The following is a 16,715-nucleotide window of genomic DNA, read 5'->3' on the forward strand; positions in this document are numbered from 1 at the left end:
AGAAGACATTATTTAGGCATCAAGGATACTGTACAGGTATGGGGCCAATGGGATCACTTAAGAAAATAAGTTCTGAAATACTTGCAGAGGTAGTTTTATATTGTATCTTGTACACCAATGTATCGACCGGGCTCGTCTATTACCAAAGCTTATTTTATTTCATTGGTTTGATCTCAAACTGGTTTGTCCCCTTTATTGCTTGGCTGCTCAGGAAGAGGCACGTGGTGGTGAATATTATAACAAAGACCATGCCATCAGATAAAGATCTTCTTGTGGCCAGGAGTTTTCTCATGAACATCTTGAGAAGTTCCATGAGGTATGGTATTGGTGTTTGGTACAGTGTCCTTCCCATGTCACCATGGTTGACTAGTTAATGTGCTCATAGTGATGCCTCGTAGACTTGTGTCCCCCCCCACCCTCACTCCCTTCCTTTTTATGTCCCTGCTTTGATGTACTGCATTTTAGGTTTATCCCGTCATACTTGATAAATCTAAATAGTGGTTGTGTGCATCTTGTCTACAACAGTCCGTGATGCCAGTTTCCTGTGCAGTATGTAGCATTATATCATTTTCATATTCCATTGAGTGATGGTTCCTTTGCTTCCAAAATTCTTAGAAAACCTCATCATGTGAGTAAATATCTTGATGTAACAAAAACTTTTTGCAATTGACAATTGCAATTGGAGGGGAGGATCTCGCATACAGAACGCTACAACCAGGATGGTGGGAGTCTAACTTTTTCTAGGAACGTATTAATCGAGTACTACTAATGACTTTAATTCTGTTATACAGCTGAGACGTTCCAACTGCTAGAGCTGTTTTCTTCTTGTAATCACAGACATTAGCGCTGGGCCTGGCAAGATCATTTCAGATTCGGTTTGACATCTGAATGGCCGTCATATACTACATTTCTGGCTCATACTATGTTTGTAATACTGGATGGCAGCTTTGTACCACTACATTTCTGAAATGTCTGGCCCACCATAGTTCCCTCAGCAAGATCAGCAGTTTGCTGGGGTTGTGAGGAGTTGGACCCGAGGTGATCAGCTATTTATCCCAGACACCATATTCTGAAAAAGGTTGTGTGAGATGGCACAACCCCTTTTAACTTCAGTTTAGGAAACATGGCTGCCCCTATGAGAACGCCTGTCCACGGGCATAGCATTTTCCCGCAGCAGATTTTTGATGTGGGAGGAAGCTAAAGTCACCGCGATGAACCTATCATTAATAATGGGTAAATCGCGGCATGCTGCGATTTTTATACGCGAGCAGAAAATCGTCACATCGGGCTGCACTTTCCATAGTTATCCTATGGAAAGTGTTCATTGTGTTATCCACATGCAGATTATCATAATGCAATGATATATTGCCTGTGGACAAGAGGCTTAATCATGTACACAGCTTAGAGAAAGATGTGTTAGTATCTGGTTTGTACAGTCCCTTTAATTATGTCTCCCACAAGAGGTAAAGTCATCTGGTGCAAGCACCGAGTCATGACGGACTCCTAGGATGACATCACATGGTGGCGTTTTCCTGGCAGACTGTTTTTGCGGGGTGGTTTGCCATTGCCTTCCCCAGTCATCTTTACACCCCAGCAAGTTGGGTGCTCATTTTACCGACTTCAGAAGGATTGAAGGCTGAGTTAACCTTGAGCCAGCTATCTGCAACAAGCGGGGATTGAACCCGCAACCTTCTGCTGCCTTAACACTCTGCACACATGGGGTTCATCATTAAACTTCATTCTAGATGTTTTTGAGAAATAGTCAAATGTTGTTTGAGTGCACGTTGGTTCATCACATGTTAATTGGCTTCCAACTTTTGCTCTTTGGTCATCTCAGACCGATGACACACGTGACTACATATTGGGAATGGGAGGTTTGGCTAATTGGCTTCATATCTTTTCATCATGCAGAATTGATTTTTAACTAGCATGTGCCGGTTTGTAACTTGTATTTTGCTAGTTTTATGGTAGATCAGGCTTCTTTTTATTGTAAAAATGAGCATTTTTTCAAAATGAGTCAAGTCCATTTTTTTTTTTAAGATTTCCTCCTTATGATGCAGTACAAATCTCTTTAACTTCTGTTTTCAGCGACCACCTAGAATACGTCTCATGTGGTCTCAGTTCAATAATACTTAATATAGCTCTTTAAAAGGCTTTTACAATAGTATATTTTCATTTTTTTTACATTTCCTCTAAAACAATTCCTGGTGACTTGACTCATTTTGGAAAAAGTCTCCTCAAATGTTCTAAATTTCTATTACCAGGCAGATTGTTTACATTTTATATTTTTTTTCCAGGAAAAATGATATTGCTTATAGACCCCATTCTTGGCACTCAACAAAATTTATTGAAAACCCAATGGAGGCTTTGACCACACAGATTGCAAACTCAAGTTTGAACCCTACATGGGGCAATAGGTATCATTCCAGGTAACCTTTCTTTATTAATATACTACGGTAGATGTATTTTTAACATTTTCTTTATTAAAACTGTGTAAGGCCCGATATCCCCGGACAAATTAGATCTGCGGAATCCATGTGGAGACCCACAAATCAAGCCACACATAGAGAAGCATGGGCGTCCACAAATGGATTCCGGCTGTAAGCCCGGCCGCTCACCTGGTGTACCTCATTAAACTGTGCTGCCGAGGCATGCAGATGGTCATTTCTAGTTTCTTTTTTTGTTTGTTTTTGGGTTTTTTTGTCTTTGTATTTTCTATGCCATCGCTAAACGATGACACAGATAGCCGCAGCCCAAACGCAGTTTTAATTGTGTATGGGCTGCGCGTTGGACGCTTCTATGGACTTCAATGAAGGCCGTCCGCGGCAAAATAGAGCATGCTACGTTATTTTTTACGCTCGCAGAATACGCAATTCACATCCGTGATTGTGCAGGTAAAATCGAAAGTTCATGCCTTTCAATGCCCGAGTTTTACCGCTGATCGTACGTGCAGGCGGCGATCGCGGAATCCGTAATACAAGTCCGGTTGTGTGAGACTGGCCTAAATCTAAAATGAGGAGATTTTTTTGTGAAATCAAATTATCCATATAAGTAACTAGGTCATGAGTCAATACATAGGACTTGCGGCAAATAGGTTTGTGATTATTAGATTAGTCAGTTTGGTTTATTAAATAAACTGTGACAGCTGTGGCAGAAGTGCAGCATGCTATCCCTTTGCTTTCAATGGGATCGGCGCTGCTGCTGGTCCCATTGAAAGCTGTGGTTTGTGGCAAACCCTGCAGTATGATTATCGGGGAAGGGCTTGAAATATAAGCCCTTCCCTTAAAATCATCATTAAGTGGTAAAAAAAAGAAAAAATTTACTCACCTCTCTGCCGCTTACACTTGTCCTCCGGCTGGCTCCCCGACACTGCTGTCCAGCACTTTCAGCAGGCGGGGATTTAAAAATCCCTGCCTCCTGAAAGGGCTGTGCCTATTGGCTAAGCACTCAGCTAATTACAGCTAGTGCTTGGCTATTGGCTGAGCGCTCAGCCAATTACAGCTAGTGCTTAGCTATTCATAAATGAATTAGCGCTCAGCTAATAGCTAAGCACTAGCTGTAATTGACTGAGTGCTTGGCCAATCAGCACAGCCCTTTCAGGAGGCAGGGATTTTTAACTCCCCGGCTGATGAAAGTGCTGGACAGCAGTGACGGGGAGCCAGCCAGAGGACGCAACAGAGAGGTGAGTACATTTTTTTTTCTTTGTTTACCACTTAATGATGATTTTCAGGGAAGGGCTTATATTTCAAGCCCTTCCACGATAATCATACTGCACTGTTTGCCACAAACCACTGTTTTCAATCGGACCAGTAGCGGCGCCAATCCCATTGAAAGCAATGGGATAGCATGCTGCACTTCTGCCACAGCTGTGACAGTCTGCGGTATTCTCCCTATCTTTTCAATGGGGCTAGCGCTGCTGCCACTGGCCCCATTGAAAAGACCGGCGTCATCCCGGCTTTTTTCCCCCGCTGCAAGGCGAGTGTTTTCACTTGCTCTCGCAGCGCAATAAAGAAAAAAACGCCAGTGGGTGTCCGCCCTAAGAGTACCCATATATAGACTTACCAACCCATGCAAAACACATACACAGAAGTCTGCCTTTGTCTTCCGAATCTCTTCGTAGCAGTGCAGGCTTTTATACATTTCTCATAATAGGCATCATTTAATACTTTATAATTAGGCTTTTCTATATCCCAATTGCAGTTCCTTTGGCATTGCAGTCTGAAACCTAGTGAAGGCTCTTGGGCATGCCATTAATTTCAACATATAAAGCAGGGCATAATAGGCTGATGTTAAACCTACAATATACTGCAATTGTGAAGTATTGCAGTATATTGTACATGTGATGAGATAATCACAAGTTCAAGCCCCCAATGGGGACTGAAAAAAGAAAGTTTGTTGTTTTTTTTTCAATAAATTAAATGATACATTAAATTGTGCCATTGAAAAATATAAATTTCCCTACAAAAATCAAGCCCTCGTGTGGCTAAGTTGATGGAATAATTGTAAACAGTTAGGACCTTTTGAAAGCAGCAGGGATGAAGAATGAAAATCACGAAACTGGAACTGGAAGTGTTCTCAAGGGATTCATTTCCAACTCATTACAATAATTTTAGAACATTATTGTATTGATTACATAAGACATACTTTACAAGTAAGCAAACAGAGGAATAAGATGAAGAAATGTGTTTATTCATAAAGTAGTTAATATATTTGTTTTTGTTTATTCTTCTAGTTCGTCATCTCATGACTTAACAAGCTCTTGGGACCAAACCAACTTGCATAGAACGTCTGGACATTTTAGCTCGGTGGGGAGCATGGACAGTATTGACCAAACTTATCATTTTGGCAGATTATCTTCTGCTAAATCTAATAACAGCATAGATAATATAGGCAACAGCAATAAGAGGGATTCCGCATATGGTTCTTTCTCTACCAGCTTTATCACCCCAGAGCATGTACTGTCTAAAAGTGGATCTGCTTCAAGTGAAAATTTATTGTATAAAATTAATGAGTGGGACAGCACGAAACAAGGGCATGAAATGACTGGTCAGTTCATACATGAAACCATGGGAGCAGAACATAAACAGGGATACCAGTCTCCCTCTACATTCTGTGAGAGTAACAAGTCTCAAAGAGTGGATGATGGTGGTGATGCAAAACATTCCGGGCGATCAAGTTTTGGACCTGTTTGGCATGTTCCCGATAAGAAAAAAGCGTCATCTTCACCACCTCCGCCTCCTCCTCCACTCCGCAGTGATAGTTATGCTATTACTAAAACCCATGAGAAACCTGCTCAAACACATTCAGAGTTACCAGGCACACAGCACTTTAATGTTGCAAACAAATCTCATTCGAGACTTGAATGGAATTCAGATCTTCTTGATTATCAGCAAAGACATATAAGAGGACCAGATAAAAACATAGCAGATGTGAGGCGGATTAGTAATCCTTCTTACCAGTCCGAAATTAATTTGGATCAAATCGTGTCCCACCAAGATAAATATCAAAACAATGCACCTCATTCCAATAGATTACAACTCTCTCAGTCCACCACCGATGTTAGGTTTGCCCAACCGTCTTACAATTACCATCACCAGCGTCAGTACAGTGACGAAAGCACTTTTTTCCAAAATTCAAGAGCTTCAGCTTCCATTAAAGCACAACCGCAACAAGTGACCTTTTATTCCGGAACTCGCGAGTTGGTGGAAGACCCAACGCATGCTTACCGGACTCATCAGTCAAAAGCCTCTAGTTCTTCTGAAAACAATATTGGGTTAAAGGTGAAAGACAGTAATGGACAGAGCCGTGTTAGCAATGCAGGTACCAAACTGCCATCTCAGGGTAGCATCACACATCAATATAGAGAAGAGCATGGTCAAGTAGATGTCTCCGAGAGGAGATCCATCTCTCAAGACAATACTGCCCTAAAGACCAATTATTGCCTGCCTCAGCAGAACAATCAGCCTTTACCAGAAAACCACGAGAAATATAGTCCTAAAATGACAGGGAAAAGAGACAGCCATTTAAGTAGTAGTGAAAGGATGAAACCGAGAAAAAGTAGCGATTATTATGAAGGACTATACGATGGCCATAATTTTGCACAACATGACCTTGTAAACAGAGCTATCTCAAACAATAAGTTCAGATTACATCCGAAAGAATATTCTTGGAATGAGGAAGAAGATAGCAAGATAACCCCTCAGATTACACCTATGTTACATTCCCTAGCTCAGGAAGGAAGAAATCGATCGGTAAGCTCCCCCGATGCAAACGAAAAGCAATCCCGAAGAAGTGACCGCTTCGCAACAACTTTGAGGAATGAAATCCAACAAAAGCGGGCCCGTTTGCAGAAGAGCAAAAGTACAGCAACCTTAACGGAATCAAGCGATGGAGAGCATGCAGAAAACTGGAACCAGGATTGTGTAGAAAGTATTAACCCTTCATCTGATGGTTCTTTTTCAAACACATACAAGAACCATTTAAAGGAGGCCCAGGCCAGAGTTTTAAGGGCTACTTCTTTCAAGCGCCGAGATTTAGAACCTAGTCTTGTAGATCCTTCACTCTCCCCCGAACGGAGAAACCAGGGGTATAACATTTCCAAGCCCGTGATCCCACCAGATGGCCAGTCTTACCAATTTGACAATATTCAGCCGAAGCAGAGTACCACAACAAGCAACTCTCAAAACATGTCCCGCATTGGAGGCAGAAAAAGATTTACAGCGCAACAAAAGCTTAAATCCTACTCTGAGCCTGAGAAGATGAATGAAGTCGGGATTTCTGAGGATGATTCACAATTTCAAAACCAGGATGCTTCTAGAGGAGCTGTTGGTTCTTTTGCAGACAGATGGAAATTTTTTGAAGATACATGCAAAACTACGCCACCTCAAGCTGCTTCGAAACCACCACCTTCTAATGTCCCAGAAGAAAAACTACATGTCGGTTACGAGATCCATAATGTCAACGATTATGATAAGGAACCTGCCGAATCGTGGCATGAAAAGAGATCTCGGGCCGCATCTCTAGGAACTGAACATTTACTTGATAAGGATAGAAATCGTAAAGATGAACATCATGGCGTTAGTTATACATCTTGTGATAATATTGTACCCCAACAACCTCCAAGGTTGGGTACTTTTGCAGAATACCAAGCATCTTGGAAAGAGCAAAAGAAACCTCTCGAAAGGAAGAATTCTGGCAGGTGCCACTCAGCTGACAACATCCTTGATGCTGATTTTGACCCGTCTCAAAAATCACAATACATGCATGAGAGGTCGAGATCATCTCCTACAACAGACTTCTACTCACAGGCAAGTTTGATTCCCTACCAATGCCGGATTTTCTTAAGATATATGTATGCTTTATAGTGTTTACATTTTTTTACTTGTGATACTGTGTTAAGAAATGTTGAGCTGTCAGAGGCTTCTTTAGTAAGGAGGACCTGTCCGTTATCGTTAGATGTCTGAACTTTGTATTGTCTTGTTCCTCTGCTGTCACTCTTAAAAATTCACTGTCAGCATTGCTTGATCAGTGTAGTAGTAGGGGATGCGTCCCTACATACTGTTTACATTGTCCAATCATTGTCGACCACATAAGACTACATAGAGACACCCCATCACCACCCTGCAACAAGAGGAATGGGTCAAGAATGGTGTAGTTTCCCTTCAAGGAGATCACATAGGAGGTGAGTCAAGAGACTTATAAGGCCATCCATTCTCCTCTGGGAAATATGAAAATTGGAAAATGGAACAATACCTCTGCTCCTCCACCTATTGGAAGGCAGCATTCCTGCAAGTCAATGTCAGACTTTTTAAACAAAATGTCCATACGCCTCTAATTAGCCGAGCCAGAAACCTACTTCACACTTATAATTGGCAAAAAAAGAAAACAAAACAGCTGTCTGTGTATAGTTACTGTATTTAGCTTACAATGCCCAGTCATTGTTATAAGGCTTGTTTAAAAATAGTCTGACATTGACTCGCAGGAATGCTGCTGGGGTTCTTTACAGTAAGAGCAGTCAGACTATGGAACTCTCTCTACCTGAGGACTTGGTGATGGCGAACTCACTAAAAAAGTACAAGAGGGCCTGGATGCCTTTCTTGAGCGATACAATCTTGTATGCTATAAACACTTGTGATTTCAGAAAGGGTCGGTGATCGGGGGATTATTCTGATTGCCAGATTGAAGTCAGGAAGAATATTTTTTTTCCTTAAATAGGAAAATTAGCTTCTACCTCATTGGGTTATTTTTTGCCTTCGTCTGGATCAACATTGGGAGGTAATAGGCTGAACAGGATGGAGATATGTCTTTTTCCGGCCTAATATACTATGTTATTATGGCCTGCGTTGTAAAGCAATGGCATAACAATTAAGCTGCATGTAAAAAAGGAACAAGGCCACAAAATTATTTATTGGTTTTTAGGCCCGTTTAATTTTAATACGATTTGTTTGCATATCTGTAAGTTCCTTGTGTAATTCCACAATACTTACGGCAATAATTTTCTAGGAATAAGATAATTGCCGATCTATACGGTTCATGTGAATTGAAACCACAACTTGTTGTGTGTGAAGGCAACACCCAAACCACTATTACACACTCCTATTATACTGTTTGTGGTTCCATAGGGCACACCTCTTGGCCACAAATCCTCTCCCAAGGAAAACCGGATCAGTGATGGAAACGTGGTTTAATTTCTGTTTGTTCTTCCCTGAATTGACAATGAAAATCTGAATGAAAATTCTGTAGCACTGAAAACATAATGGAAGGAATTTGAAATACAATATATCATTTTATAGCATTTAATATTAAAGGGGTTGTCCAGTTACTTGGGGACATTCTCCCGGTAACTGCAACTGCGTTAGAGTAACAAAAAGAGCCCTGTGCCGCGGACTCCAGCACTGTAGCATCGCTGTCGTCCTCGCGTTTGTGGAAGATGTCGTCACGGGAAGTCACCTGACAGCTACAGCCATTCAGAGGCTACGGCATCACCAGGCGGTTTCCTGGCATCCATGCTTATGTTCTGTGAGTGCCATGATACCAGGAGCTCAGAAGGGTGACCCTCTAATTGGCTCCAGCGATCAGGTGACTTCCTCTGACATCTTCTACAACAAGCACCGTGGCAGAGGGCGGGTAAGTACTGCTTATTTTGTCATGTCAAGGGAATGTTGGCCAGTACCCGGACAACCCCTTTAAGCATCCACATCATCAGTATTACCTTAGTGCTCCACCATGGTCACTTTCGCTGAATGCCCTATACATTTTCCAAACGACGAAGATTTCTTGATCTAATTGTCTTGTTCTGTTGGAGATTCCAGTAGCGCCAGAGTTTACGGTTACTGAAATATAAAGGTCGCTGCAAACCTAACATGTACTTTGTGGGTACAAGTTCAGCTTTCCAGTGAGCACAGCTAAAGTTTAGCTTCAAGTTAAACAAAATGTTTAGATATAATTACATGGCCAGTTTAAGACAGACGCCAATCCAGTTTAACCAATTATTGTATTCATGTGTTGGACTAGAGGAAAGCAAGAACAAACCTTCTTGAGGTCGTTTGCCTGCCAATAAATGCGTGTAAAAATTGTTTTACACGGCACGATTATCATACAAACTACTTGTTAGATCAAGCGGCTTGCCGAAAAATTGTGCAGTGTAAACACCTGCCAGTAGAACTGCAAGGACACTGATATGAGGGACTGGCTGCCTGTCCATCCCCCACTGCTCGTATATCATCAGGAACCCAAAAATAGGTGAAGGATATGGTCATGTGCAATATGTAAATTTGGCTGGAGCCATCTGATGGGTGGTCCATTACTAGAGTGGTCATGGGCTTTCTACATTATGCAATCCTTAACCTCTCATCCTGGCTCTTGATTGGTGGTTCAGATATGACTCACAACTAAGAGTCAGCGGGAGGGGCTGAGGATCACATAAAAAGTCTAGGACCACTCTCTAGTATTGGACCTCCCATTGGATAGTTCTAGCCTAATTTACACATGGTATGTGGCCATATCAATCGCTGATTTCCCAATTCATAAAAAAGAATGGGCAGCAGGATAGATATGTGTAGCCTGTCCCTCATGTCAGTGCCCCTAACATACTAGTGGTTTAGTAACTGGTGAGATGCTGACAGATGTCCTTCTAGAGTATGTTCACACTTAGAGAGTATTGCTGCAGATTTTCCACAGTGGAAAATTCACAGCATTTCTGCATCAAAAAGCACATCACATTTTGCATCAATGGTGTGGCTTTTAACTCTGACTCACCTGCGAATCCGCCTGCACATTCTGAATACGGAGTGCCGCCACCTTTCCTGGGTGACGGGCAGCCCACTTCCACATAATCTGCCAAGCAGCGCTCAATAGCGGTTGCCAGGTGACTGAGTGCGCTGCTCTCTCGGTAGTGATGGCACTCCATATTCGAAGATGATTGGAGCGTCTGAATGGGCTGAAATCTGCTCTGGATTTACAGCTGAATCAAAGTCAAAATGTGCACCATTGATGCGGGTTTTGATACAGAAATGCTGTGGATTTTCCCTTAAAGCTCTCCGTTGAGCTTTTCAGCTCAAACGGTATTGAAAACCATTGTATTTATCAAGGACAACAGTTTCAGGGCGCCTACCCACTGGCGATTGCGATTTTCGTGCGTGAAAAACGCAACGTTTTCCGCAGCTTTTTCGTGGCTTTTTCACGCCTTTTCCATTAATTTCCATTGACATTCATGGGTGCATTAAGAGAAAAATAAGGACACATATGCAACTGACAGTTCCTATGTTAAAAATTGCAATGGACCGAAAAAAAAAAACGCAAGTGGACAAGAACACATTCTATCCTAATTGCTCTTCAGAAAAAACGCAAAACGCAAAGGAAAAAAAATCGCAAGTGGGTAGGCGCCCTCAAATAGTACAAATTTTGAACTCCGCTTGACCTGGTTTTACTTTTTCTTATTCAGTGGACGCTATCCTAGTCGACTATGCTATTCTGTCCTTCAAAAAAAGACCATATTAAGCAAAAATCATGGCAAATAGACTCGAAAGTTTGCACCTCTTGACTCAATTTGTCTCACTGAAGGGGTTATCTGAGTCATAAAAAAGGTGGCTGAGAGCTGGGGTTGGCAGTAAATAACAAACTCTGTCCTACTCGCCAGTTAGATGTATCCCTAATCCAGTGCACCCACTCTGATTCCCACTGCTTCGGTCCTAGAGGTTCGTGTAGTGGTCATGTGACATTCAATTGTCTTGTGACTGCTTCAGCCAGTCACCGGGTTTAGTGGTCCTGTCTGCATGAACGGCACATGACATCTAAGGCCAGTCATTGGCTGCAGTGGTCATGTGAAAGATTATTGGCATATGACTGCTGCAGAAGCTTCCAGATTCGGAGTGGTGAGGTCCGTGGTGGCTTCCCTGAACCAAGGACACAACTTACTGGGGAGTACTTTACAGTTTGTTTTTTGTCATCGCCTGCCCTCTGTCACATTTCTACGACTTTTGAAAAACCCCTTTAAAGTTCCATGGTGAGTTCCACTGGAATATTGTGTTTGGATATTCAAAGGGAACGTCTATCAGAGTGCTCAATGGAAGGCTATGCAAATGAGTAAGATGGAAAAATACCTCCGCAGCGCCACCTATTGGATGGCAGCCTTATAAGTCTGCTCACTCACCCCCTAGGTGTCTCCACACACTTTTTGGGTGCTTTCCTTAAAGAGACATGACTCCCCTCCTGACCCGCATCGCAGGCTTCTCGCAAGCTAAGCCAGAAACCTACTGCACACTGAGAGGCAAACATCCAGACACAGCTGTCTGTGTATGGATTCTGGCTTATTTTCCTATTTCCAATCATTGTTGAGACTTGTTAGAAAGTCACATTGATTTGAAGAAATGCCATCCAATAGGTGGCGCTGCAGAGGTATTTTTCCATCTTCTTTATTTACATAAATTACCCAGAGGAGCTAGCATGGCCTTATAAGTTTCCTCACTCACCTTCTAGGTGTCCCCACACCCCTTTTGCGTGCTCTCCTTGAGGAGAAACTATACCATCCCCGACCCACTCCACCCCCCCACCCCCCAGGTGTCTCCACACATTTCTCTCCCTAAGGTGATACGACACTCCTCCTGATCAATGGAAGTCTTTAATGCTATGTGAATATAGAATTACTCAGATATCCACAGTTGAGTGCAGTTATCAGGACATTACATCTCTTTTAAACAAATTTACAAAATCAATGCTCTTCATCCTCTTCAGGCTCATGTACTTTTGGGGGTACTTTGGGTCATTCATAGTATTCTGATTGTCTGTTCCCCAACTCTGCAGAGCAAGGTCATGTGTGTCATTATTTCTTTTTAAAGTGAGTTATTTCAATTACAAACCTCGGGTAACCTCAATTGATCCGCAAATGGGCTTGTCCTTTGGTGGACATTGTGGGTCCTTTTGCTTTTTCAACTGGGACTTGTGTCTAGACATGGGGTGCAGGTATATCTTCTGGTCCCTCTGGTGGACGTGTCGAAATGTGAACCTTTACTTTGTTGATAGATGAGCTGTAAAAAAGACCTGTCACACTCCTGACTATGGGTTTGTTTAGACCTCTCGATTTGCCGCTTGAATGGGCCAACGATTTGTAAACAGGCGGCCCAAGCGAGCTCTGACATCGTTCACTGGGGCCGCCTGTTTATACATCATTGGCCGGTTCAGATGTTCATTCACTGTATAAGTCCCTACACGGTCTATTGTCCACACTGATGGGACAGTGTTGGGTCTCGTAATTTCCCTGTGGATTAACTCCCAAATCCACTGCAAAATCCTCTCCATTTTAGCATTCTTTTTCTAGGGTTTGATAATCCATCATGGAACAAAAGAATCAACATGTCATATCTTGTAGCTTCATGTAGATCTGCATGCAAGTTTTTCCAGTTGACTAGAGGTTGAATCTGCACATGGATCTCCAGTAAGATCTATGGCACAATCCGAAGCTCAGAAAAATCCAACTGGTTGGACCTGACCCTTATAAGACCATGTGAACGAGGCCTCGGTGTGTAGGGACACCCACCTTTTATTGTTGGTAGCACCTAGCTGTCAATTTGTTCCTAAACTTCTAGGAAGAATAACAGAGGAACGGCACAACAACACAAGAGTTCTGAGATGTTCCCGAATTGTTATTTAATGAAGAATACAAATATTTACTAGAGCAGACATGTCAGAAGTGGTGACAGCAACTCTTTAAGCGTTCTTTTGCCAAAGTAAATAATTCTAATCTTTCTTGGCGATGCCACCCACCCATGAAAGAACAGCTTAAGGAAGGAGTGGCCCCTCCTCGTTGCCAACCTTTCTGTTCAGTGTTGGTGACCAAGTAGATTTCCTCAAGAGTGCAGACACGCAGCGTTGTAGACCGCATCCTATGTGGTTAGACACCCTAGCGAGTAGTCGTGTAATGGGAATTTGTTGTAGAAGGGTGGTCTACTGGAAGAAGCAGAACATCGTACATCATATCTCACGGGTTGTTTACTTGTAACGTGTCACAATTCATTAATTTCTGAGAGATCCTAGCAATTACTGCCAATCTACCGAATGATCAATAAAACTATTGTTTGTCGTTGCTTCTTCCTACATACAAGTCTGTAAGCGTTTCATGATATTCTATATGCTTTTCACGCGTTCAGGAAAAATCAGCACAGACTAAAGAATCTCTACAGATTTCAATGTCCACGGCAAATTCATTATTGGCTTCTTCTCTGAAAGCGGCAGATTAGCTCCACTGAATTATTATGGGGCTAATCTGCACGCACACCTGCCTGTCGGGCTGCACAAGGAAAACAAGGGCAAAGAAATGATATCCTGGCCGTGTGAGCAAACTCCTAAATGCCTGTTTGTTAGTAGATGATCTGCTGAGCAAGTTCATACGAGCGTTTGTTATTTACATGCCCCAATTACTGCGCCATACAAACAGCGTGGTGATCAGTCAACAAATGCTTGTTTGCCGGTTGATCTAATTTTTTATGCTGCAGCAAAATATAACTCCTCGTTATTGGCAGAGCATCTCCCCGTGAAAGGCTATGTTTACATCTGCGTCCAGAGGTTCCCTCGCAGATCCACCATTAAAGCTGCAGGAAATCGTCTGGCATGAAGGACTTTTTCTTGCCAAACAGAAGCCAAACGGCCCCCTGTAATAGTTTAACGAGGTCCGTTCAGCGCCATTCAGTTCCATCATAACACGGATCCGTTTGCCCAGGTGACTCACCTTCCTTTCTGTCGTAACAGGGCAGGAAAACGGAATCCCCAAATGCAGGTGTGAATAGTAATGAAAGTATGTGGGGGACGAACCATAGTAACGTAGTACGTAAGGCTGAAAAAAGACACGTCCACCCATTTTAGCCTATTACCCCCCAATGTTGTTCCAGAGGAAAGCAAAAAACAACCCAATGAAGAAGAAGCCAATTTTCCCCATTTAAGGGAAAAATAAATCCTTCCAATCTGCAATCAGAATAATCCCCGGATTACCGATCCTTCTGGAGTAATCGGTGATGTTTAACATCTAATATTGTATTGCCCAAGAATGGCGCCCAGTCCCCTCTTAAGCTCTTCTATCAAATTTGCCATCCCTACGTCCTCAGGCAGAGAGTTCCACAATCTCACTGCTCTTACAGTAAAGAACCCCCTTCTGTGTTGGTGTAAAAACCTTATTTCCTCTAGACGTAGAGGATGCCCACTTGTTAGATGATGGAAGAGATCTCTGTATTGTCCCCTGATATATTTATACATAGTTACTTAGTCACCCCTCTTTCATTTTTTTTAACTAACCCCAATTTTGATAACCTCTCTGGGTATTGCAGTCCGCCCATTCCATTTATTACTTTAGTTGCCTGTTTCTGATATATCCTTCCTGAGTACCGGTGACCAAAACTGTACACAATATTCCATATGTGGTCTGACCTGTGGTGAAGGCTGGAGAGGAGCACTGGGTGAGAGGGAGGGAGGGGGACACTGCAGTAAGACTGCACAGGACAGCACTGGGTCATAGGGAGGGGGACGTTTCAGAGGAAGGCTGGAGGGTTAGGGGACAGCGGTGGGTGACAGTCAGTGAGGGGGAGGGGAAGGCTGCAGGGGAGCGCGGAGAGTGGAGAGTGCAAGAACATTCCGGACACAGTGCTGGTTGACAGTGAGGGAGGGCAAGGGTGCTGGGGCGAGGGGGGCTGGAGGGGGAGTTGAAGTTAGCAGCATCAACTGCCCTCCATGAATGACTTATGGCTGGGATGGAGGGTTAGGGTGACGGTTCATTTCAGTGTTAGGTTTACATTATTATCCTAACACTGAAACAACCTCTAACCCTCCATCCCAGCATTAAGTATATCCCCACGCTGCCAGGACCTTTTGAGGACCTTGCTGCACACAGCCAATCATCAGCGTGTGGGCGTGCACTGGGTGGATACAGGCCATCAATAGGCTTCCACCCAGTCTGCTGGTGTTGACAAGATACAATAATACCATGGGACGGAAACAATTGTAAACCATTGGTTTCATAAATCTGCTTTTTTACTTGCTCTCACATTGTGTGATTTTTGTCGCCTGTGTGAAAGCTCCCTAAATGTCTATTCAATACTTTGCTATCTCTGTTTGAAAAAGTGTTCACATCCAGAAAACACGAAGTTCCCCGCTGGCGCCACACCCGTTCCGCACAGCTAAAAAACAACTTAAAAGTGTTAAATGACATCTGGAGTCGCTGACAATCCCTGCACTGAGGCTGGACACATTTCCAACCCACCAGTTTATCCTATTTACAGCAGTACATTTTACAAACAAGTGTCTGCAAGTGCCCAAACGTTTATCTCCTGGCTCTACATCTTGTGCTGCTGAAGATAAGGGAGCCCAGTGAATAGTGATGTGTAGTGGGAGAGTCATGTGGTCGCTTGCTAGACTCCAGCCAAGCCGGCAGACTATTGGCTTCATGCAGACCAAACCCACAGATACAGGCTGCCATAATAACAGATTCTCCATCCTGGAACTTGATGACTGGCTGTCTGACTCTGTGCTTTCAAATCCCTTTCTGCAGGGAGCCGTCGGAGATCCAACCAAGCAGACGGAAACCGCTGAGAGCGCTCGCCTGCCACACTGCAGCAAGGACGCAGAAGGAAGGTAAGGTGCTTGTTACCAAGGCAGAAGTATGCCACTCACAACCTGTACCCCTCTATGGGACTGCATTGCATCTGTTCTGCTGCAAGTCACAACTAATCTAGTCACCCAATGCTTTTAGGGAAAGCCCTGCATACGCTACCGGATTATAATGAGGGTCACGATTGTTAATTCTTTGCATGCCTCCTTTTTTTTTTTTTCTCCATTTATAGGGGAAGTTGCATTTTCCATCCTCTGCCTTGTGTCTGCAGCTATAGATCACTGATATTATGCTTGGCAGGGGATTATATTGGATTGGATTTCCTATATACTGAATCATACAGGCAGGGGGGGGGGGGGGACCTAGTAAATTCCTTAGAGAGAACATCCTGTGTGTCTTGCACAATCGGCCCTTGTTGGGAACAGAACCCTATTTCTGCTGCATGTATAGATGGATTCTCTATTGCCTCCATCGGATTTCTGCATCAGTGTGGGAGGCATAAATCACGATCAGAAATAGGCATGCACGGAGCTCAGAAGAAGCGTCTCGTATGCAAAATCCACCTACTGCTATAGAAGACATTGCCACTTCTGCCCTGAATGGGAACGACATGCATTGTGGTGTT

At 43.2% G+C, this 16,715-nt stretch overlaps 1 protein-coding gene across 2 annotated transcripts in view; it reads left to right on the forward strand.

Annotated features, from left to right (window-relative positions):
* The window catches only part of SHROOM2 (shroom family member 2), a 162,847-nt gene that overhangs the window by 82,367 nt on the left and 63,765 nt on the right, over positions 1-16,715 (forward strand). For both annotated transcript variants that reach the window (XM_066599927.1, XM_066599928.1), the window contains exons 3-5: positions 2,298-2,429; positions 4,733-7,311; positions 16,035-16,113. In XM_066599927.1, coding sequence (XP_066456024.1) covers positions 2,298-2,429; positions 4,733-7,311; positions 16,035-16,113 — 2,790 coding nt within the window. The remainder of the gene's footprint in view (positions 1-2,297; positions 2,430-4,732; positions 7,312-16,034; positions 16,114-16,715) is intronic.

The sequence above is a fragment of the Eleutherodactylus coqui genome, chromosome 4, assembly GCF_035609145.1.
Source record: "Eleutherodactylus coqui strain aEleCoq1 chromosome 4, aEleCoq1.hap1, whole genome shotgun sequence".
In the NCBI taxonomy this organism is placed as follows: Eukaryota; Metazoa; Chordata; class Amphibia; order Anura; family Eleutherodactylidae; genus Eleutherodactylus; species Eleutherodactylus coqui.